We start from the raw sequence: 22,714 nt of genomic DNA, 5'->3' as shown, positions 1-22,714 counted from the left end.
TTAGAGGAAAGTACTCTCGAGGATCTGGGAGGTTCTTCTTCAGGTCATCAAAATGCCAGCACTGGGCATTACATTTAACTGAGCATTAGTAAAATGTAATATCAAATAAAAAATAGTCTCACAAGGCCCACTGTAAATAATCTTTCTAATATCAATCAATCAAGGAAAGAAAACAAGTATATGAAATTTAAAATTACCTTACCTTATCCATCAAGTATGTAGCAGCAGAAAACCTTTTCACCAAGAATGTATTCCACATCATCAGAGCGATGCCTAGATAGCAAGTATAAGTAGTAAGTAGAAGGCTTATCTGTTTTTTCTTTTATCATACTTAACAAATTACTGTCTTTCCTAAGCTTATAAAGCTATATGGGCTATTTATTTAGATATTGTTTCTTACATCTTATGTAATATTTGTAAAATTAATAAAAACCTTTCTCTTCAATGATAATCAGAACTGAGCTGGTGTAAGAGGATATCCAAATGGCTAAAAAGCCTAAGAAAAGATCCATATCATTAGTTATGAGAGAAATACAAATTAAAATCACAAAGAAATATCATTACACAACCAACACAAAGGCTAAATTTTTTTTTAATGACAGCACCAAGTGTTGGGGAAGATAAGGAAACAACTGGAAAGTTCATAGATTGCTGGGGGCATCGGAAAGTGATAAAACCACTTGGAAAACTGGCCATATCTACTAACACTAACTATGTGTCTACCATATAACCCAGCAATTCTACTGTGTAAAGGAACACAACGATATGTGTAAGAGTGTTGAGAATAGCTTTATTCAAAACAGCCAAACGAGAAACAGCCCCGTGTCCAAAACTGATTTTTTTTCATATGTAACCACCAAATAAAGTGACATATAAGGAAGTAATAAAAAACAAAATACAAAAACAACCACACAAGAAATCTGGGCTATATACTTCCATATTCAATAAACCATGGCATCAGAATTTCTGAAACTGTTGTCAATTAGTCAGCTTCAACATGACATTTCCCATGCGGAAATGTCTTAACTCTGCAGGTGGCTGCTTCTGCATCTAGGGGTGAGGGCCTCGGGCTGTGGAGAAGCCGGGAGGCTGACTCACTGTACAAACAGGTAAGTTCTTAAATACTAGCCCGACAGAATTCTCTAGAGACCCTATTTTCCAAATGAGTCACTTTCAATCTTCTCTTTTCCTCCCAGGAAGAAGGTAAGATTCTAAGAGATGAATAAACTTTTCAAGTTTTCTTCACATAAAATGAGACATTTTAAATTTCTCTAATTTGATGTCATACCACCTGCGAGAAGGGTACCGCTGAAGAGTAAGTACTTCCCTAAACTTCATCACACGCACAGCAGGCTGCTACCTCCCGCTCTGTGGTGCAACGTCTAGTGTCACCACTTAGTAAAATAACTAAGTAGCCTCGTGCCGAGCCCCCCCATTAATTCCTCCAGGGAAACCCACCTATCTATTTAATGGAAGCCGCAGCCTGTTGACAACTTTTCCACCACACTGTCAAGGACGCACCAGCGGCCCCGTTACGGCGGCTGATGGAGAACAGTCACACGAATTAAAAGCAGCACAAGACTGCTTGTGCTGTATATTCTTAGGCTCGTGGCTACCTAACTTTTTCATCAGCAGCTTCAGTCCTGACAAGCCTAGCCCTCTTTCCTTATCTACCTGTGGCCTAAAAAGAAAATCAGTGGTTTATGTCGAATATTCTCCTTACTTCTCCCCTCACATCCCCTTCTAAAGAGCATTTTTCCAAGCAGTTAAAAGACCAGTACTTTGCACGTCACGATCCACATCCACATACACAGTTACGTGTTAGGAGGTAGGACCATCAGATAAAAACTTAACAGAATATGAACTTAAAGATTCCTGCCTCTTTTGAATCCATCAGTTATATATATATTTTTTTAAGATTTTATTTATTTGACAGAGAGAGAGACAGCGAGAGAGGGAACACAAGCAGGGGGAGCGGGAGAGGGAGAAGCAGGCTTCCCGCGGAGCAGGGAGCCCCATGCGGGGCTGGATCCCAGGACCCCGGGACCACGACCCGAGCCGAGGGCAGACGCCCAACGACGGAGCCGCCCGGGCGCCCCCAGTTCTGTTTTTAACACGTGTTTACTTACCATTCTGAACATGTGCATTAAGAATGTGCTTCAGGTGCTCTATTGACCGAACGAAGAAACGCGCTTCCTTACGTACAGGAAGGAAGAGAGAGAGAGAGAGAGAGAGAAAGAGGCATCATTCAACAGGTGTTCCAAACACAGTGGAGACTTCTTGCATAAATTTCTACACAAAGCCACCCATGAATGTGGTGATAAGAACATGGAAGTATTAGGCAAAAGAAAATTTTTCATAGCACAGTGTCAACGGTCTCCTGAATTCACGTTATCCATATGATGATTGAAACCTAGAAAAACCCCAGGTCAGATATGCTGACATCTGAATCAAAAGTCACTGTGGCTTGTGACAGGACAGCAGTGCTTTCTCTAATGAATACTTGAATTTCACACAGATGTGGGTTTACTTTGTAGCAAATATCATTCATTATTCAACATTTATTGAGCAATTACTATGCACCAGGCTGTCTGAGGCGCCAGAGATACTGTAATGAACAGAGAGACCCAAATCCTTGCCCTCACTGAGGTTGCATTCTAGCAAGGGAGCTGAATAAATATGGTAAGTAAATTATACAGTAGGTCAGAGATATGTGCCAAGGAGATAAACTAAAGCAGTGAAGGGGAACATGTCTGAAATTCAACTCCTTCTAATCGAGGTAGTTGCTTACATATACACACTCATATATAGCATGTAAAACCGATGAAATCATCCAGATCTTTGCTAAATAATTTTATAGCTACAAACACTAAACATACCACCTTTGATAATACATATCAGTGTTAGCGATTTCCCACAGATAATTTCAACTGTTTTGATCCTAAGGAAGCTGTGTGTAAAATGGTGGAACTGGAGTAGGGGTCGGATGGGGCAAAGAGAATTACTAAACAAGAAAAAAAAAAGAAATATGGCCACTTATTTGAAATATTAACAATTTAAATAGACAATGATACCACCAGTCAAAATGGCAGGCACTATGCATGCATTTTCTCTAGAAACTGCTACAACCCTTCAAGACAGCTACAGTCCTCATTTACTTTTAGTAGAAAAATCAAGAACAAAGGGTTCAGAAATGTTCCTAGAGGTCATACAGCTGGTGAGCAGAGGCAATGGGGCTTGACCTCAGCTCTGTGTCTGTAAGCTGCCTTCAGTTTATTTTATTTTTTTTTAAGATTTTATTTATTTATTTGAGAGAGAGAGAATGAGAGAAAGCACATGAGAGGGGGGAGGGTCAGAGGGAGAAGCAGACCCCCTGCCGAGCAGGGAGCCCGATGCGGGACTCGATCCAGGGACTCCAGGATCATGACCTGAGCCGAAGGCAGTCACCCAACCAACTGAGCCACCCAGGCGCCCTCTTTTCCCTGGATTTTAAGGGAGGAAATGAATGACTTTTTTTTTTTTTAAGATTTTATTTATTTATTTGAGAGAGAGAGAATGAGAGAGAGCACATGAGAGGGGGGAGGGTCAGAGGGAGAAGCAGACTTCCCGCCGAGCAGGGAGCCCGATGTGGGACTCGATTCCGGGACTCCAGGATCATGACCTGAGCCGAAGGCAGTCGCTTAACCGACTGAGCCACCCAGGCGCCCTGCCTTCAGTTTATAATGAATGATGTAAAACAGTTTTCTTCTTACATATCACTGTGTTAGACCTGAATCTGGAATTAATCTATTCAGATTTTAGAAACTATTATGTCCTTATTATGGTCCTAACATTCTTTTTTCATGTAGGAAAAATTTTCATTTAAGTAGAGAGCCCAAACACAATTATCATGCAGGCCACTGAAGAGGGTGACTCGAGGGCCATCAGGAGGGTCCCCTGGGCTAAAATCACTTTTTGGTCAAGATTTAATTGATCAAAGCCCATTCGTTTGTTTAAAGCACTTTAAAAAAAAATCTTTTCCTTTAATATGAAAGTGATTACATATTAAAGACAACATTTTTTGGGGGGGGCAGAGTATCATTAATTAATGTATTAGTATGAATTGGTTCATCAGTGAGATTTTTTTCTTCAAAAGTGCAACCTGACATAAGGACAATAAAGTAGTTTGCTTTGAGAGGGATAATTTACCAGAGCACCGACTAGGGAGACCTAAGTGAAGGACTTACTGGCAAAGAGGAATATCCATCCTATGTTTTTACATCTTACTTAATCCTGGCATCAATCCTGAAGGATTGGCACCTTCATTAAAAAAAAAAAAAAGGGTAGAGGAAGGAACAAACAGTTTCTGAGATTCAGTGACTGGCCCAAACCCAGACACTTGTCAGAAATTCAGCTAGGACCCAAATTCAGGTCCCCTGCCCCCCCAGCTTGGGGCCTTCTTCCTATTCTGCTTCCAGACTATGACTGTACTGGGAGAGAAAGTGGCAGAAAATGATGCCCCAGCAGAGAGCTGAAAAGGCATAGTTAGCTAACCCTGGACTAGAGTCAGCCTTGTATACAGCATGGCTTTCTTGATTTTTCTGAGACAAACCTAAGAGAAGTGATGAACAAACACAGGGATATCTAAATAAGCAGACACTAGGTTAACATCAGGATCTTCACCCTGGCTTTTATCCTGATAACTACGATATTAAAAAGTTTGTTAAGTGGGTGCCGTCTCATGTAGGAATTCAAAAGGAAATAAAAAATATACTTATCACAACCTAACTAGGATGGGGCAAAACACACTGGCTTTAAAGACAAAGAAACAAAAAAACAAACAAACAACAACAAAAAAAAGACAAAGAAACCTAGGCTTAAATCCTGGTCCAGACCCTGACTTAGCAGTGTGCCCTGGGGCATGGAACTGAACTTCTCTGAGCCTAGTTTTCTCTTCTCCAGAGTGGGGTAGTGACAATGTCCACACCTCACAGGTTCTCTCTGAGGACTGAGAGAGAATGCATGAAAAAGGCCTAGCATAGCTCCTCGTACAAGAGGCATCCCAAAGGGGAAAAGTCCAGTGTTTACAGTAAGTTACTGAATTAAACAGTCCCACATATATACAACATGAGCACAACAACAGAATTAACAGGAAAGAAGGAGCGAGAATCTTACCTCTGGATCTTTATTCCACTGCACAACATACTCCCAACAGCAATGTGCGTGCAGCACGTCTAGCTCAAGGCTACACGGAAACTGCTTATAGGCTAAATGCAGCAAGTCTGAAAGCCACAGGAGAGTGACAGATTTATTATTCTTTCCCTAACAAAGACGTAGCCACATCCCCTCCACTCTGGACTGTATATTTCTCCGTATTTATGGATTACCTGGTATAGCTCCTAGGTTCATGTCCACCTCTGACACTTCAAGTAAATCTCTGTTAATACCTTCTTTGGGTTCATCTGGGTTTTCTGCATCTCTTTCCTTATTAGCCAGTTTTAATACTTCAGGGCTGAAGTCCTGTTTAAATATCCACTTGGCTACACTGTCTGCTATGCCACCTACAGTGTGGAGATAAGAAAATGAAAATTTACAGTGTTCACCAAAAACAGCAAGGGCAAGTGGGATATCTGGTATCTAAGGACAGACAGCTCTATACTCCCATGTTAGATATATATAAATGCATGTACCTATTTGTATACCACACAGCTTCCATGTCCACAAATTCAAAATATACTTTATCAGACACAGATGAAGGGGTGAATACATCTTTAAAACACTTTCATTCATTCATTCATTCATTCCTTCATTTAAGATTTTATTTATTTATTTGACGGAGACAGACACAGCGAGAGAGGGAACCCAAGCAGGGGGAGTGGGAGAGGGAGAAGCAGGCTTCCTGCGGAGCAGGGAGCCCGATGCGGGGCTCGATCCCAGGACCCTGGGATCATAACCTGAGCCGAAGGCAGACACTTAACAGACTGAACCACCCAGCGCCCCTAAAGCATTTTCATTTACATATAAGTGAAACAGACTGATTAGTATGATACCTATCTAGGCTTCTTAGGGCAACATATTACTTTTAATAGTCAACTAACTTGCCTACATGGAATATTTATGGGCAAAATTTAGCCACATCTAAGAAACATGATGCTATGCCATGTTTCAATCATCGACACAGGCCAAAAAATTCTAAATGGAAACTGAAAAACACTCAAGACAAAGAGTCCTGTTTATTACCTAAAACAAATTATACGTTCTTCTATAATTTATCAACACCTTTTCTTTCTTCCTATTTTGATTCAAATATAAACCTTTCCACAAAAAAGAATGCTTCACAGTAAAATCACCATTATCAGGGATAATAAATGGCAGCAGTGTGCTGGCTATTCCAGTTTCTTATGTTTGACTTCCAAATCATTTGGTAATTTCCATTCCAGAATCAAGCCCTTGCTTATATTGCTTAGGTTAGTATCACAGTGATGGTCCTACCCTATCAGCAGGGGGCAGCAAGGAGTGTAGAGTTTATAATTTAAAAATTTTCACGTCTTTTTTTTAAAAAACATAATTTATTTAAACTTAAAAAAAAAAGTTTCCATTTGCATGGAGTATCTTTTCCCATCCCTTCTCTTTCAGTCTCTGTGTGTCCATCCATCTAAAGGGAGTCTCTAGGCAGCATATATATGGGGCTTGGTTTTTTTCACCCATTCAGCCACCTTCTGTCTTTTGATTAGAAAATTTAGCACAGTTATAATTAAAGTAATTACTAGTAGGTGTTGCTCATTGCTATGTTATTCTCTGGCTGCTTTAATCATTCCTCTGTTCCTTTATTCTCTTGCTCTCTTCCTCTTTGTTTTGCTAACTTTCTTTGGTGATATGCTTATAGTCCTTTATCTTTTATGTATTTACAACAGGTTTTTGCTTTGTGGTTACCATGAGCTTAGAACTAACAACTTATATCTGCAACTGTCTGATTGGGTGAGTTCTACTGCCCTGCCTTTGGGTTCACTGGTCCTTTCTTTTGCTTCACCTAGTCTGCGGCTGAAACCCTCTAGCATATACTGAGTTCAGTTACTGTATTCTTCAAGCTCTGTGATGTCTACTTATTTTCCATCTCCTTGAAGTTATCACTATGTTCATCCATTCTTCTCCCCGGTTTGGTGAGCATTTTTCGGACTATAATTTTGGGCTTTTTATCAGGAAAATGACTTATATCCATTTGATTAAGGGTTCCCCCCCCACCGAAGTTTTATCTTGTTCTTGGACTTGGAACATATTTCTCTATTTCTTCCTTTTGCTTGACTCTTCCAGTCTTCAAGGAGTGGCCTTGTGTAGGAGATGAAACTTGTCGTTTATCCAAGCAGCCCAGTAGATTTTTAAAAGCTCCCAGTAGCTGAGGAAGTGCCAAGACCAGCCAGTGTCCTGTAAGAGAGGATCTTCACACACCTACATTCAGGCTGACTGAAAGCCAGAACCTCAGGTATCAGCTTTCTTCTATTTTAAGATTTATTTATTTATATGAGAAAGAGAGAGCGCATACAACACAAGTGAGAAGGGCAAAGGGAGAGAGAATCTCAAGCAGACTCCATGCTGAGCACAGAGCCCAGGGTAGGGCTCAATCTCACGACCTGAGCCGAAACCAAGGGTCGGACGCTGAGCCAAATGCACCACCAAGGTAACTTGTCAGACATCAGCTTTTGAAAGTATGGGACCACACGCATAAGCTCCACTGGCCACCAGAGCCAGGGGATCTGGAGATGTCCCCTGCGTGGCAGTCACAAAAACCAGAGCTCCAAGCAAGTGTATAAGCTCTTTCCGGGCTACACTGGCAAACTGGGACAAGGCAGAAGGCAAGCGCCAAGACGGCATCTGCAGCCTATGTTCCTTGAGAGCAGCTCCGGAGGCTACTACGTGTGTGCCAAACCTAAAGCCTGCCTCTCGGGCCGAAGCTTACAGTCTTAGAAAGAATAGGAAGACACGTTAACTAAATAAAAATCTATAAATACATAGGTATTTAGAAATCCAGGAATACAGACAGTCCAGTATCAAATGCCTGACAGAGCTGCTGGTAAAAAGAAAGTACACCAAGACAACTAAAAATTTACGATGCTTATGGTCCTGCAGGATATAAGCACAAGAACCCAATGGTTCCAGGACAGCAGAAAGTGATAAATCACAGAAGAGGTATAAAGTTCCACGGAAGTTAGGAGGAAGAAGAAAAAATTTGCAACTAGTGGACCATGGGCAGTTTCTTAGAGGACGTAGTATTTGAGCTGGGCCTCGAAAAAGGAGTAAGTACAATTTAGAATCCAGAATGGGACAGGCGGGGAAAGGGAAGGGGCCAGGCTCAGACCTAGAGGTGGGAATCACACAGATGCTTCATTTGAACCACAATCAAGCAACGAGCAAGAAATGGAAAAATCGGTTAGATTCAAAGCCAGAAGTTCTTAGAGAACCAGTTTCTATTTGTTCCAGAAGTTCTTGAATTTCTTAAGTCTCAGAATCTCCTTAAATTCTTAAAAATTACTGACGATCTCAAAGAACTTTAGCTTGTGGATTATATTTATTCATATTCATGATCTCAGAAGTTAAAATTTAGAAAACTTTAAAATATTCTTATTAATTCATTTTTAAATACAAATAATAAACCTATTACATGTTAATAACATTTTATGAAAATATATTTCCCAAAGCAAGAAAAGACGTTTCGTGAGACGAGTAACACTACAACCTTTGCAGATCTCTTCCACTGTCTAGCTTGTATCTGGATTCTCCAATCAGCTTCTGCATTCCATCTACTGGGATCTGCTGTGCTGGTTGAAGTAAGGGAGGCAAAGCCAGCCTCCCACAGACATGAAGTCGGAAAAGGGAGGGCTCTTGAGGTCCTCTGAGCACTCTCTGAGAACCACGGCTAATTCTCTAAGGCAGGGGGAAGTAGTGCAGATTCCCGAGCAGGGAATGGACAGAAGCAGACTTTGAGAAGATTAATTGAGAAGAAATACGCGTTGGGTTATTTTTAGTTTTTAAAATCTCAATGTATTTCTCTTTCCCCATCCTTTCGATCATTTCTATAAGAACCACCAGAAACGCCCACACCATAAACATGTAGATCTATATGTGCAATGCTCAAATAACTGCAGCTTACCTTTTCCTCCTTCCAATAACTTTTTGACAGAAAGCCTCGGGAGGGGCTCAGCCTGCAGCAACGACACTTTGGAGGTTGACGTGTTTGCTTTGCTGTGAAGTAAAGTCTGAAGTATGAGACAGTCCTCCAGCTGTTTCAGTAGAAGCTTCCAGTATTCAGTGTCCAGAGAAAGGGCCTCCCAGGAATCGGTGAGGGCCTCAGAATCAGCACCCAAAACTGTCTGGGAAAACTAACAGGAAATGCACTGGTGATTCTCTGGCTAAGGTTGTGGATCAACAGTCACTTGAATGAGCTTTTTTTTTTTATTTTATTTTATTTATTTATTCATGAGAGACAGAAACAGAGGGAGAAGCAGGCTCCCAAGGAGCGGGAAGCCCGATGCGGGACTCGATCCCAGGACCCTGGGATCATGACCTGAGCCGAAGGCAGACGCTTAACCATCTGAGCCACCCAGGCGCCCTTGAATGAGCTTTTGACTAGAGAGCTGAGGGACCGTCAGGTTACGTCACGAAGCAACACACAGACGCCGGTTCACAAATATTACTGCTTGGCCGGATGGAACATGAGTGACAGGAGAAGACTGGATTCGGGGGCAACAGTGACAGAGCCTGGACATTTACAGAAAGACCTGCGGCAAGGCCCCTGATTCATGCGATGCGTACTAACAAGTCTGCAGGACCATCTCTGACAAGGGCCACGGTCTTTTCTGTCAGTACCAGGGTAGTGCTCACTCTTCAGAAGGCACTCGCCAACATACAAAATGTGTCTCAAATTCCTTCTCTCTCCATTTTCATAAACATCTTAAGCCAGTAATATTCAGTTTAGCATATAAATTACTGAGACTGACAATGTTAAGTGAATCTCTACAGGCCTATTTAAGTGACTCATCCAATTAAATCCATGTCCCCCTAGAAAAAATTTGATCTACCATGAGATACAAGAGATGTTTTTTTTTTTTTAAATAAATTTGAGTCTTTATAAGACATGAGGAAAAATCACAAAGCAAAAGGTCAATAGGAAACTTTTATTCAAGTCCTTCAACACTCTATGCCCGAAACAACTTTTGTTTATAAAGGGGGGAGGGTTATAAATACAATTGTAGAACTCAAGAGCTACAACAAACCTCAGAAATAATGCAGTCTACCCCTGACCTCCTTTAGACGAAGAACCTGAAGTAGGAGACTCATGTTTAAGGGACTTACCACAAATCCCCAGCTGCAGGCAGAGAGCCAGGTCTCTGCCCTCCAACTGCAGTACTTTTCCCCTCGAGGTGGAAAGTACGAGGTGACGGCCAAGTTCAAGTATGCATGTCATCTGAATAAACCAGTTAAGGGCAGCACCCCTCACTCCCACAAAGATAGATGAGAACCTGCTGGGCACACACTTCAAACTCTACATGTTCCATAACACCAGAGACACTGCAGCCCCAGACGAGGACAAGCAGGCTGGACAGCTAGAGATCCAGCCTATCCAAGGACAGGTGCACCCCCACCCACTTACTTTTTTCTCGGTCATGATGTTCGAGATCTGTGCGGCAACGGAATGCCCAACGTGTGCAGACAACAGAGCAGCGCCGTTGTTCTCAGACTGAACACAAGCCATGCGCATCTGCTGCCACCAGGGAGACACAGGCTGGGAGTCCCAGGTCTCATCGATGGCCACTGCGGGCAGAAAGAGAAAGTCAGAAACTGAGCTTGTCGGTTCTCTCGGTTCAACCTTTAACATTAAACATAATGTTGAAACTAAATTCCCCAGTATGTATTTGTAAATTTCTGAATTAGAAGATTAACCCACGGGGCGCCTGGGTGGCTCAGTCAGTTAAGCGCCTGCTTTCAGCTCAGGTCATTTCCAAGAGCAGTGGTCCACATCTCAAGGGCCATGGAACTGCAACAGCCACCAGCCTTTTACCTTTCATCTTGCTCAGAAGGGACAGCATCGTATGAAGACAGCACACAGACTGTGGTTTATCCAAAATATCTTTCTCCTTAGACAGCCAAACACTCAGGAGCAGAGACTGAAATCAATTTTAAATAATTTTCAGTAATAAAAAAAGCAAACAAAATGCTGCAGTTTTCAAGGAAGCACACGTGTATATGAGGGATTCAGTCCTTGAGGGTGAGAAATAAGGGGCTGCTCATTACATCATGTAACATGAGAGGCAGAACAAGGTGCCCTGTCTACTTAAGAGATTCTTTACCATCTGTTAGATATGGAACTTCCACCGTTTCCATCTCTTCTTTGGATTAAGCATTGCCTTCCAGGTTGAACCTTGATTAGGGGGCATATTAACAGAAAGGTTACTACCAAGTTAGCATAGATTGTTGAGTAGATTGGTGGGAAGCCACTCAGCTGATGGGAGGAAAGGGAGGATGTGGAGCTGTGGACCTTTCCCCACACTGGCCACAAGGTACTGTGGACTTGGAAGTGGTGAATAGATAAGTAAAACTATCAGATTCTAGTTTTTAAATCACTAATAGGACATGAGAAACAGACTTTATAAGCAAAAACACCTAAATCAATGTAAGTGACTTTTAAGATGCCCATGAACCAGCCTATCTACTTAAAACTGAAATATTTTAAGATGTACAAAATTTGCACATAGGTAATTCTGGGATAATGAGAAGTTCAATAGCATGGCACCGCACCTGTAACTGCTAGTGATTGTGAAAGGCCTGGCTGCTTTAGTTCTGCAGGACCTTCGTGTAAAAAAACAAAAACAAAAACAAAAAAGGCTTGAGAATAAAAGGTTGATTACCAGTTTAAATATCTTAGTACAAATACTTTTCAAAAATGAAGAAGAGTAGGAAGTTGAAGTCGTGTGTGAAGGAAATGAACTTGGGAGAATGACCGAAGGACCAGGAGATGTTAGTACTCGCCAGGCATCACCCCGTCCAATCCCAACAACCTCGCGGCAGGAATGGTCTCCCAGATTTTACAAATGATGAAAAGGAAAAGGAACTTACCCGGCACAATATAGCTAATGAGTCAGGACTGAAGTCTGAACCAAGATCTGCCTGATTCTAACACACGTTTTTTTCTCTTTAAAAAACTGTACATGTGTACAGACATGTACATGTACACATAATTTGCACAAATAAAAAATAAACACACTTTCAAAAGGAGTCTATTTCTCCCTTTTCTGTTCAAACCTCTTAGCTCTCTCCCTATGTCAGCCTCCTTTCTACCTCATCTTATCCAGAAACCTATTTTTTTCTTTAAAGATTTTATTTATTTATTTATTTGACAGAGAGAGACACAGTGAGAAAGGGAACACAAGCAGATGGAGAGGGAGAGGCAGAGGGAGAAGCAGGCTGCCCGCTGAGCAGGGAGCCCGATGCGGGGCTCGATCCCAGGACTCTGGGATCATGACCTGAGCCGAGGGCAGACGCTCAACGACTGAGCCACCCAGGTGCCCCAAGAAACCTTTTTTTTTTTCCCCAGCCAAAAATGTGCTCTCATATTTGCCTGCATATTCGTAAGACAAACACAATGCTAACAACAATAAAGGCTAATGGCTGCAGAGAGCTGACTATGCTCAAGCCACTGGCAGCTTTCTAAGTATATACAGAGAGCATTAGGGAGCGGGCATGCGGGAGAGGTGGTCACCGCTTTAGAGAACTGGGGTCATATCACATCACGTGCATCCCACCTGCCACACAACATCCCGTGTGGTCCACAAACTTCTGACTGACTTTATCCATTTATCAAGGTTATTCCCTCTCTTCTAGACCTCATCACCTCACACAACACGGCTACTTATAACCACCAGGCAGGCTAAAAAAAAACGAGCTGCCTGTACAAGCAACAAAGTCACTCCAAAATCAACTGGAAATGACCCTGTCTCCGTGTTGTGGGCACACAAAGCAAATCAAAAGGAAATGAGGCGGGATGGGAGAACTTATCTTCTGGGGTCACTCTGATTAATTTTAGGCCAAAATATATGAGCAGGGGTATTTTAAGAGCACAGCAGGTTTCTAAGGCACCTATGGGTTTAGTGTCTTTCAAAGCTTGATTCATCTCTTCACCAGCAACGAAGTTTCAAAATGCTCAAAAAGATGGACAACCCAAAAGGTGAGACAAATTAAATGCCATGACCTGACTCCCTCTTCATACTATAAACTCTTCTATTTTTCTCTCCAACTAACCACTCCCCCTATCTACCACCACCTTTATTGAGCAAATTCTAAAACAAAAAAACCCTGTTCTATTTAACTCTCCTTCCATCTCCCTCTAGGTCAACCCTGTTTCTAACTCTCATGCACCAATGTAATCTTTGCTTATAACTTAGTGGGCGCTCCTCTTGTTTATTAACTTTAAAAAGTCAGTCAGTCATGCTTTAGTTAGCATGTAAAAAGTTCGTATGAAACAGAGGCTGCTGTGGGAGCTATCAGAACACAAGGACACAATTTTAGAATCACTTATAAACAACAGATTTTTTTTAAGCTTCAGGAAAAATTAAGGTAAAAGGAGAAAAATAATCAAAGAGGAGAATACAGAGATAAGAGACCACATAAAAACATACACATAGACACACATTACAGAAAAACAGAGTATACAGAAGGTAACGATCTCTATAACTCATAAATACAAAATATCCTTTCAATACATCACAGCAAAGAATGTCACATTATATTATTCATAATGTGCATATTCATATTATAAATGTATACTATGTTATTTCACATATAAATGTCACATATTGACATATTACCAGATGATATCTGAGTATTAGATTTTTATTAAGAGAAAACTTGAGAGGAAATTTAGTTAATTCCTCTTTTCTACGTCAAGCAGTATCTAAGACTTGGTAAAAACCTAAGAATGTACCTAAGAATGACGTACAAAATCCCACTGGTTCTTGGTAGATGCTTCTAATGCCTAATGAACTTTACTTTTTGCTAAGTATCCTCCCCCTGTAATATTAACATCCCAGATGTCTTAATCCTTCCCTCAGCAGAAATGCTGGCAGTTAGAACATGAAGAAGCCATCTGTTAGCCCTGTCTCTACTTAAACTTATTTTGTCAGTTTTTTGAATGAGCCTTATTTTCTAGTCTTTCCTGAAAACTAGGTCTGTTTTAGTATACAGAATTAAAACTTGGTAAAATTCCAGTGAGGGTAGTTATAGTTTTAAAATTAAATTATAGTTTTAAAGATTTAAACATTTAAAAAACTATCAGGCTGTTGTCTGTGAATTACGCTAATATAGTATATGATACTGACTAAATCAAATGTTAAGTTTTATAGAAAAATCGGTGGGCATAGTACATCTAGGAGTATTTCCAAATTTAACAATACACACAACCTAAAAAGAATACACACACACAACCTAGATTATAAGTAGCAAATTTCTTCACGAACATAATTCCAATAAAACTACCATTTAAAATAGTTCAGGAAAAATAATAGGAGGAGTTAGCATTTCAAATGTCCTTGTGAACACTAATAATGTATTTTGCTGAAAGACCTAACACCTTTTATTCATGACTTTTATATGCCTAACTTCTAAAAGTCTATCACTCTTTTAATGTAATACACTGTACTATCTGAGCACTGTGAATTGTCTAAGACTGATGAATCACAGACCTGTTCCCCTGAAACAATACACTATATGTTAATAAAAAAAAAAAAACAGACATTCTCTTTAAAAAAAAACTATTTGAAATTTAGTAACTTAGAAAAATGTCATTGGTTGATATTCTGGCACTGGCACTAACTGCTGTGGGAATGAGCAAGCCGTAAGCAAGATGCACACTTACTACATGGGTACACAAAACCCCTGCACTTGATCTTCCCAAGGCCAGGCGGCTTACTCATGGCTTGAATGTGCTGGCTGCTATTTCCTCTGATCAGTGTGACCACAGTGACCAAGCAGGCTTTTTAAAAAGCTTGTCGTATTGTACATTCAATGTCTTACTTTAATTCCAGGACTTCGTTTTTGTTTTTCTGGGTTTTTTTGTTTTTTTTTTTAAGAAGTTTCCCTCTCCTTCCCATTCGTAACTACTATTTACATGCTTTCAGTGAAAATGCCTTATTTCTCTGTACTGCACGGCAGGATTTTAAAAACTTACACGACTGCTTTTAAAAACATTCAGCTACTGATAGAATACTTCAAAAACCTAACCATAAAATATGGTTATTTGGAATGCGTGAAATAGTCTTTCAGAGTTAGATGATTTTTAAAAAGAATTTAAAATTATAATCCATTTTATAAATTCTGTAGCACAATAAATATACTTACAGATCCCAGCATTATGGATTTAAAATCGTGAAATTTCCTATATATCACTTTATTACATTATAACATATACATATTTACAATAAAGTTCACTAATTTTAAGTTGGGTGGCCAACACCATAAACATCATCCCCCAAAGTTCCCTTGTGCTTCCTGTAGTCAATCTCCAACCCCCACCGTCATCTTCTAGCAAACTCCCATCTGCTCTGTCACTGTATTTTTGCTTATTCTAGTATTTCATATAATTAAAATCATACAGGAGGTAGTCTTATTTCTGGATCTTTTCACTTAGTGTAATGCTTCTGAGATTCATTCATTTATTTATTACACAATTATTTTGTGTATCAGTAGTTCATTCCACACTGTATGGATATACCATAACTTAACCACTTATCAGTTGATGGATATTTGGGTTGTTTGCATTTTGGGCTATTATGATTAAAGCTGTTAACACTTTATTCCAAATCTATGTGAACACATGTTTTCATTCCTCCTAGAAAAACACCTAGGAGTGAGACTGCTGGATTTTATTGTACATCTCTGTTCAACATCATAGTAAACTTTTAAACTATTTTCCAAAGTTGTCGTATTAGTTGGCATTTCCATTAGCTGTGTTGGGAGTTCTGATTGTCCCACATCTTCATCAACACTTGGTGCATCAGGAGTCTTAATTTCAGTCATCCTCTTGAGAAAGAGTCTACTGTGGTTTTATTTCGCATTTCCCTAACAGTGAATGATGCTGACCACCTTTCAGGTGACATTTGCCATTTGTAAGTATATTTTTTGGTAATGTAATGGTTCAAATCTTTCGCTTTCCTTATTATATTGTTTGTCTTATTACTGAGTCATATAAATTCTTTCTTAATGTGGACTCATTTATCAAATGTAAGTTTTGAAAGAGAGGTTTGCCTCTCAGTTTCTTAACAGTTCTAAAACACAGAAGTTTTGAATTTTGATGAAGTGTAATTGATCAATATTTTTCTTTTATGTTCATGCTTTCTGTGCCCTATAAAATCTTCCCCTGAATCAAGCTTTCTCCTGTGTTTTCTTCTGTAAGTTCTGTAGTTTTAGCTCTTATATTTATGTTCCACTTTGAGTTAATTTTTATATATGGCTTGAGGAAAGATTTGAGGTTCATTTTTCCCAATGTTTCTTGAACCCCAGATTTAATGCAGACATTTTATTGATACTGATTAAACATAATGTAAAAATAAGAAGTATCTTGTACTCATCTTATTTAAGCATCTCAAATTTGAATAATAAATACCTCCTCTCTTTTTAACTTTTTATTTTATAATAGTTATAGATTTACTAGGGGCACAAAAAAAAAATGCACAACAAAGTCCCATGCACCCTTCCCACAGCCTCCCCTAATGTTGACATCTTATACAAATCAAAACCAAGAAATTAACATTGGTAAAATCCATACAGCTTATTCAAATTTCACCAATAATGCATGCACCCATATGTGTGTGCACGCAATTCTATCAAATGTGTAGCTTTTCAAAAACATCACCATGATCAAGCACTCAACTATGTATCAGCACGACTCCCTTGTGTCAACCCTTTACAGCCACACCCACCCTCCAGTCACTCACCCCTCACCTATGACCACCACTAATCTCTTCTCTATCTCTATAATGGTGCTATTTCATGACTGTTACAAAAATGGAATCATGCAAGTACATGTCTTTTCAAGATGGGCATTTTCCACCCAGCATATTTTCCTTGCAGTTCATTCAAGTTATTGTGGGAATCAATGGTTAAGTCTTACTACTGGGGAGTAGTCCATGGTAAAGATGTACCACAGTTTGTTTAAGCATTCACCCACCGAAGGACATTCGTGTAGCTTGCAGTTTTGGCCTACTATGAATAAAGCCACTTATGAACATCCATGTAAAACCTATGCATATCTTTAACTGCCTTACTTCCTGACATACATACTGCAAAGGAACAAAGAATGGAATCTGTTTTTAAAGGATGTAAATGTTCAATTAAAACAATACACGAACACAGTCAACAAGCTCATAGAGGAGCTTTCCCAGATCCTGGCCAAAATGTAGGGTGTTACTGGGGATGCAAAAGTGTGTGTATGTGTGCATGTGAGTGGTTAGGGTAAAGACCAGGGAGGACGGCAGGGTCACCTCCCTTGTCCTGTGCAGAAGGGCAAACATTCAGTGGTGATGTTGTTTTCTAGTGAATGATTCTTTTGTTTTATTTTTGTTATAGCAGAGAGACTAAACCCTAACCTATATTCAAAGTTTGGGAATGTTTGATAACAATTCTGTATTGCTCTAAGAGAAGTTGATTTTGTTCTCTAAATAAGATCTTTTTTACTTCTAATATGATCAATTTCACTGTTGATCACAATCCACTATAAATGCATGCATACATGTCAGATTCTAAATTTATTTTAGGCTGACCATGGAATATGCCCGCTACAATTTACAGGGAATTAGAAAAATAATACTACTCAATTAAATATGGTGATTATAAATTTCTTCGATCACTTTTGGAAGGTTTTCATGTATGTTCTATGATATGCTTCGGACAATGGTTAAAAAAAAAGGACTGACACTTCTGGATGACATGAGAAGGGAAGAAAAACGTGCAACAAGAAAGCTTACCAACAATAGCTGAGGGCTAAGTCCAGCTGACTCCAGAGTGTGACACATATCCTCGGTAGAGCTTTCTCCATGCAAACACTTCCAGAAAAAGAAACTACCTAGTAAAACAAAAGCAAAATGCATTAACCAATGGCTACTTACCATTTGGACTAATATTCTTCCTGAATTGCAATCCAGATCCCCAGAGAGGCAAACCAGCATGAGGAAAAAAGAAATTAATGTTTCAGTTTGCTTGATTTTAAACTTTTTTTTTTTTAATTTATTTATTTGACAGAGAGAGACACAGCGAGAGAGAGAACACAAGCAGGGGGAGTGGGAGAGGGAGAAGCAGGCTTCCCGCTGAGCAGGGAGCCCGATGCGGGGCTCGATCCCAGGACCCCAGGATCATGACCTGAGCCAAAGGCAGACACTTAATGACTGAGCCACCCAGGCACCCCAGTTTGCTTGATTTTAAAGCAGAGGGCAAATCATCACCTAACACTGTCTCTTTAGTACACGTATTAACCAATAAAACTTGTATGACATAGTGCCTACGTATCCAGAGTAGTTTTTGTTCACTGAAAAATACACATTAAATTCTTAGGTTAATTTTAAAACAAACTGAACCTTTGAGATGCTGTAAACTCCTGCCAGGCTTTCCGCCAGAAGAGGCAGGATTCAAAGAGCAGTTTTATCATTCCACCTACCTAAAGCCACATACTCCTCTTCACTTATTTTCTTTATGTTGATCACATCCTTCTCATATTCTAAATATTCCAGGAATGTTTTTACAGGTAACACACCATCCTTATCATCAGAAAATCGGACTGTAGCAGTCCTGGTTTTTTCCTCTTTGTACTTCTCTAGTAATGCCTGGAGCTTGAGCAGTTCTTTTTCATCAAGCCTCAGTAATACAGCCAAGTCCTTAAAAAAATAGGAAAAAAAAAAAAAAGGTTGTGAATACACCGTATCTCTTCCTATGACTCTGCCATCAGGGTCAACCCCGTTATTTGAAGTGAAATGCAAGACTATAAGCAAATGATGACTTGTCAATTACTGTGACAGCTCTATTGTACTCTGCTTAAAATTTTAATCACAAATTCACGAATTGGAAGTAACTTTTACTAATCTTGAAACAGTACATATTACAAGTACGATTTTTATACAATTTCGTGGGAATACACTATACTCATCTAAAATGTTTGAATTTTACTAAAGTTGCATTAATTTAGAATCAGAAAAAAATCGCCAGAGTATCAACTGCAACTCTTGTGATTCTAAGTAAACTAAAGGCCTATTTGAATGTTTATTTATTAAGCAGCATAAACACAATAAAAAATACTGAAACCAAGCCTCACTGTATCTACATATACATCCTCTATGTGGCTCTCAGGGATACAGAGGTTGAAAAGTTACGTACTGCATGGAGCACTGGGTGTTATACGAAAACAATGAATCATGGATCACTACATCAAAAACTAATGATGTATTGTATGGTGACTAATATAACATAATAAAATTAAATTAAAAAAAAGTTAGAGACATATCCTGCCCACCTTTCAAACTATCTTTACAGACCATACGTGCAAAACATCTCCTGATACTACTATTATTTTTCTAAATTAGGGATAAACATACACACACACACATACAAACATATGCTTAAAAAACCCTAAATTCACCATAGCAAGCAAAACTTTCTCCCCGCCACATGTTTTTAAAGACAGGTAGTAAATTGCAGAACGCTATGAACACACACCGGTAGTTCAAAGCTGTACCGAATTTATTATATATGAGCGAGCTTATATGAACTACGTCCCATAGGAACAAAAATGTTTCCAGACTTGAATTTCAGTTTTACACGCACAAGATTAGCCATTCAGCCTAGAAGTGGACTATACATTTTTTGAAGGATCTAAACGAGTTCACAGCAAAATACAATTTTAACTCTTAAAAAGTGCTTCAAAAAATAATAAAGAGTAATCAGCCAACTGATAACTTTAAATTTTGTAATTTTTATCTTTACATACTGTATTGGGGCTATCAAGTGAAAATGAATTCTGTAGGGGATTACTAACGACATATACTTAACTTTCTTTGGTGAGGTAGGAAAGTTTGGATCTTATGAAAAAATTAGGCATTGGAGAATCTATGAAATATCTAGGCAGTCCTGCAGACATAATTTAGTCAACTTGAACCTTCTTATTGTTTGAAATGATTTTATACTATTGCTGAAGTAGAAAGAAAAACAAAAAGATCCTGAAAAATGGCTTTGTTGTTTATAATAGCAATCACAGAATATTATGAAGGCTGTTAAAATGCTTTATGAAATCCATCTATAATCACAAGAATAAAAAAATTGTTAGAATTTTTAAGTAGTTTCCAATAGAGAGAAAATCTCCCATTTTTCTGTTTAAAAATTTTTATTCACGTATGTATAAAATAAAAGGTTTCCACTTTAAACTTCAATTAAGTTTCAGATACACCAGATAATTTTTTATAAATATTATCAGTGACTTGACAAATCACTAAAATCACTTAAATAATAATTTTCCTTTAGATATGTGGAAGACATGAACCCTAAAGGCAAGCAGGCTGTCCACAGTCACACGGTAATCTGAGAGAAAGAGAGGACAACCTTTCTCTCTACTCTCTATTACGGAAACTATTTCTCTGTATGAAAAGTAAGAATTTTGCATACATGCCCCAGAAATTACCAATACTGCACCATAATGAAGATTACAAGGTACTGCCATTTTTTTAATGTTTTACAGAATGAGAACATAGAACATTTACTATAATTAAACACTTTGATGTAAGACAGAATTTCTATTTAAGTATGATGTAATAGACAAGAGAACAAGCTGTATGAGTTTGTTCACAACACCACTGAACACCCAGTCTCTTCTGTTTAGCAAAATCTTTTTTTTTTCTTTAAAAGAAATTAAAGTTTTGCTACTTCAGTAAACTGAATATATTTTAATTGGCAAATCTTGTCCAGTTATGTTGTCAGAAACAACCTGAAAAAATGAGTTGAGAGAAACCAAATGCTTCTAAGATAGTGAAAATGGGTTAACAATAAACTGTAATATCTTGGCATAAATAATACAAAGCACTACGGCACAGAGAGCCAGCAGGAGGTCTTATAAAGAAAACACACCTTTACCCTTCATAAAAATTCTCAATTTTCTACATCTTTACTATGAATGAAAAAATTAAAAATAATCGAAGAGATTATTTTGTATAATGAGGAATGGAATTACTCACATTATCCAAGAATGGTGTGTCTGAATGAAAATCAAGGGAATTTAACTGACAGACAGACTCATAAAGATGGAGTAATTTCAGTTTATTGGCACAAAACTGTAGCAATCCTTCGTCAACAGACTCAAGCTCTAAAAGGTGGAAGAAAAAATACATTAAAGAGATATATTTAACAAACTTATAAAAAGGTCTTTCTTTCATTAACACTCATAGTATTTTATACTTCTCTGATGTTCTAGTCTATTAAATACTGAGATACTTAAGCTATAACAGATTACTAAGACAAAGATGATTTTTTCATCATGGAAAAATGTCCAAATTTTTTAATGAAATAAGGCATAGTACTAGTGGAGGAGGGGGTGGAGAAAAAGAAAAAAAGAGCTATCTTAGTCTAATACTCAAATTTTTAAAAAATGATCTGAAAACAGCTTTGAAAATATTCTCCCTCACCCCATAATTCATATGCCACCCATTCTGTTCACAGAGGACAGACAAATAGAAAGCTGCCTGGCTCTTGTTATCATGGTGGTCAAAGATACCAGAATTCAAGCACAAACTCTGGACTGTAACAGATTTATCCTCAAGGAAGGCTGGCAAAGAGACCAAAGTACAATTCTACTTAACATTCTCCATCAATCAGGCTTTTTTATTTTTCTTAAAAAAGAGAAATACTCTCTATATAATACATTCCCTCATGATAATTTAAATATTTATCATCTAATATAAAACAACTACTCTTTTAAAAGGCAGGGATTTTACCTCCAAGAGCTGGTATAGCTACAATAAAACTTAGCATATTAAATAGGTGAAATTTTTAGGAATCTCAATTATGGGTAGAACTTGAAACTGGTGATGATTTTATAGAATTCCAACAGTGGTATTTGGTTTACTTTTATCTCGTCCAGTGCAAGATAAATTCTGATTCAATAAATTTTGAGATTTCGGTAAAGCCTGGAGGGATGGGGGAGCTTTATAAACATACTATGCTTTTTAAAAGACGTATTTCTAACAAGCTGTATATACTAAAGAAATTCACTATTTTCCAAAAGTCAGCTTTCAATATGGGTTGAAAAAAAATCTCAACATTAGGATGCTTAAAGTCTTGAAAGGGGATACTATGATCTGTTTATTAAGCCACTTTAAGTTGGCTTAAAGATAAATATAAAGCTGGCTTTATATAACTAACATGACAAGCAAAAAGTCACAGCTAGATGAAGTCTGCACATTACACACTACAACTTAATTTATGTTAGGTATTGAGAATAAACTGAATTTTGCTGGGTCAGCTGGACAGAGTACAGAGTTAAAATCCCACAGTTAGAGATGTAGTTCTTTTTCAGACAAATTTTGAACAGTAAAAAACAACCAGCAAACTCAGAGCTAATAATTTACTTAGAGTCCAATTTTGGAAGTCCTTACTGTTCATGAGGGAAGTAGAGGAGAAAATGTGGATTCCATACAGTAACAGAACGTTAATTCAAAGT

At 38.5% G+C, this 22,714-nt stretch overlaps 1 protein-coding gene across 3 annotated transcripts in view; it reads right to left on the bottom strand.

Annotated features, from left to right (window-relative positions):
• Positions 1 to 22,714, bottom strand: part of RAB3GAP2 (RAB3 GTPase activating non-catalytic protein subunit 2) — a 98,845-nt gene that overhangs the window by 11,737 nt on the left and 64,394 nt on the right. For all 3 annotated transcript variants that reach the window (XM_045876866.3, XM_045876867.3, XM_054507911.2), the window contains 10 exons: positions 21,234 to 21,361; positions 18,674 to 18,890; positions 17,988 to 18,085; positions 11,033 to 11,138; positions 10,625 to 10,785; positions 9,125 to 9,353; positions 5,367 to 5,540; positions 5,155 to 5,261; positions 2,130 to 2,196; positions 203 to 273 (listed from right to left, as the gene is read on the bottom strand). In XM_045876866.3, coding sequence (XP_045732822.1) covers positions 203 to 273; positions 2,130 to 2,196; positions 5,155 to 5,261; positions 5,367 to 5,540; positions 9,125 to 9,353; positions 10,625 to 10,785; positions 11,033 to 11,138; positions 17,988 to 18,085; positions 18,674 to 18,890; positions 21,234 to 21,361 — 1,358 coding nt within the window. The remainder of the gene's footprint in view (positions 1 to 202; positions 274 to 2,129; positions 2,197 to 5,154; positions 5,262 to 5,366; positions 5,541 to 9,124; positions 9,354 to 10,624; positions 10,786 to 11,032; positions 11,139 to 17,987; positions 18,086 to 18,673; positions 18,891 to 21,233; positions 21,362 to 22,714) is intronic.

Source organism: Mirounga angustirostris, unplaced genomic scaffold (assembly GCF_029215605.1).
Source record: "Mirounga angustirostris isolate CCGP_5_RB_7025 unplaced genomic scaffold, mMirAng1.0.hap1 SCAF_6, whole genome shotgun sequence".
Taxonomy (NCBI): domain Eukaryota; kingdom Metazoa; phylum Chordata; class Mammalia; order Carnivora; family Phocidae; genus Mirounga; species Mirounga angustirostris.
Note: the sequence above shows the minus strand (reverse complement) of the source record. Positions and strands in the feature narration are given on the sequence as shown.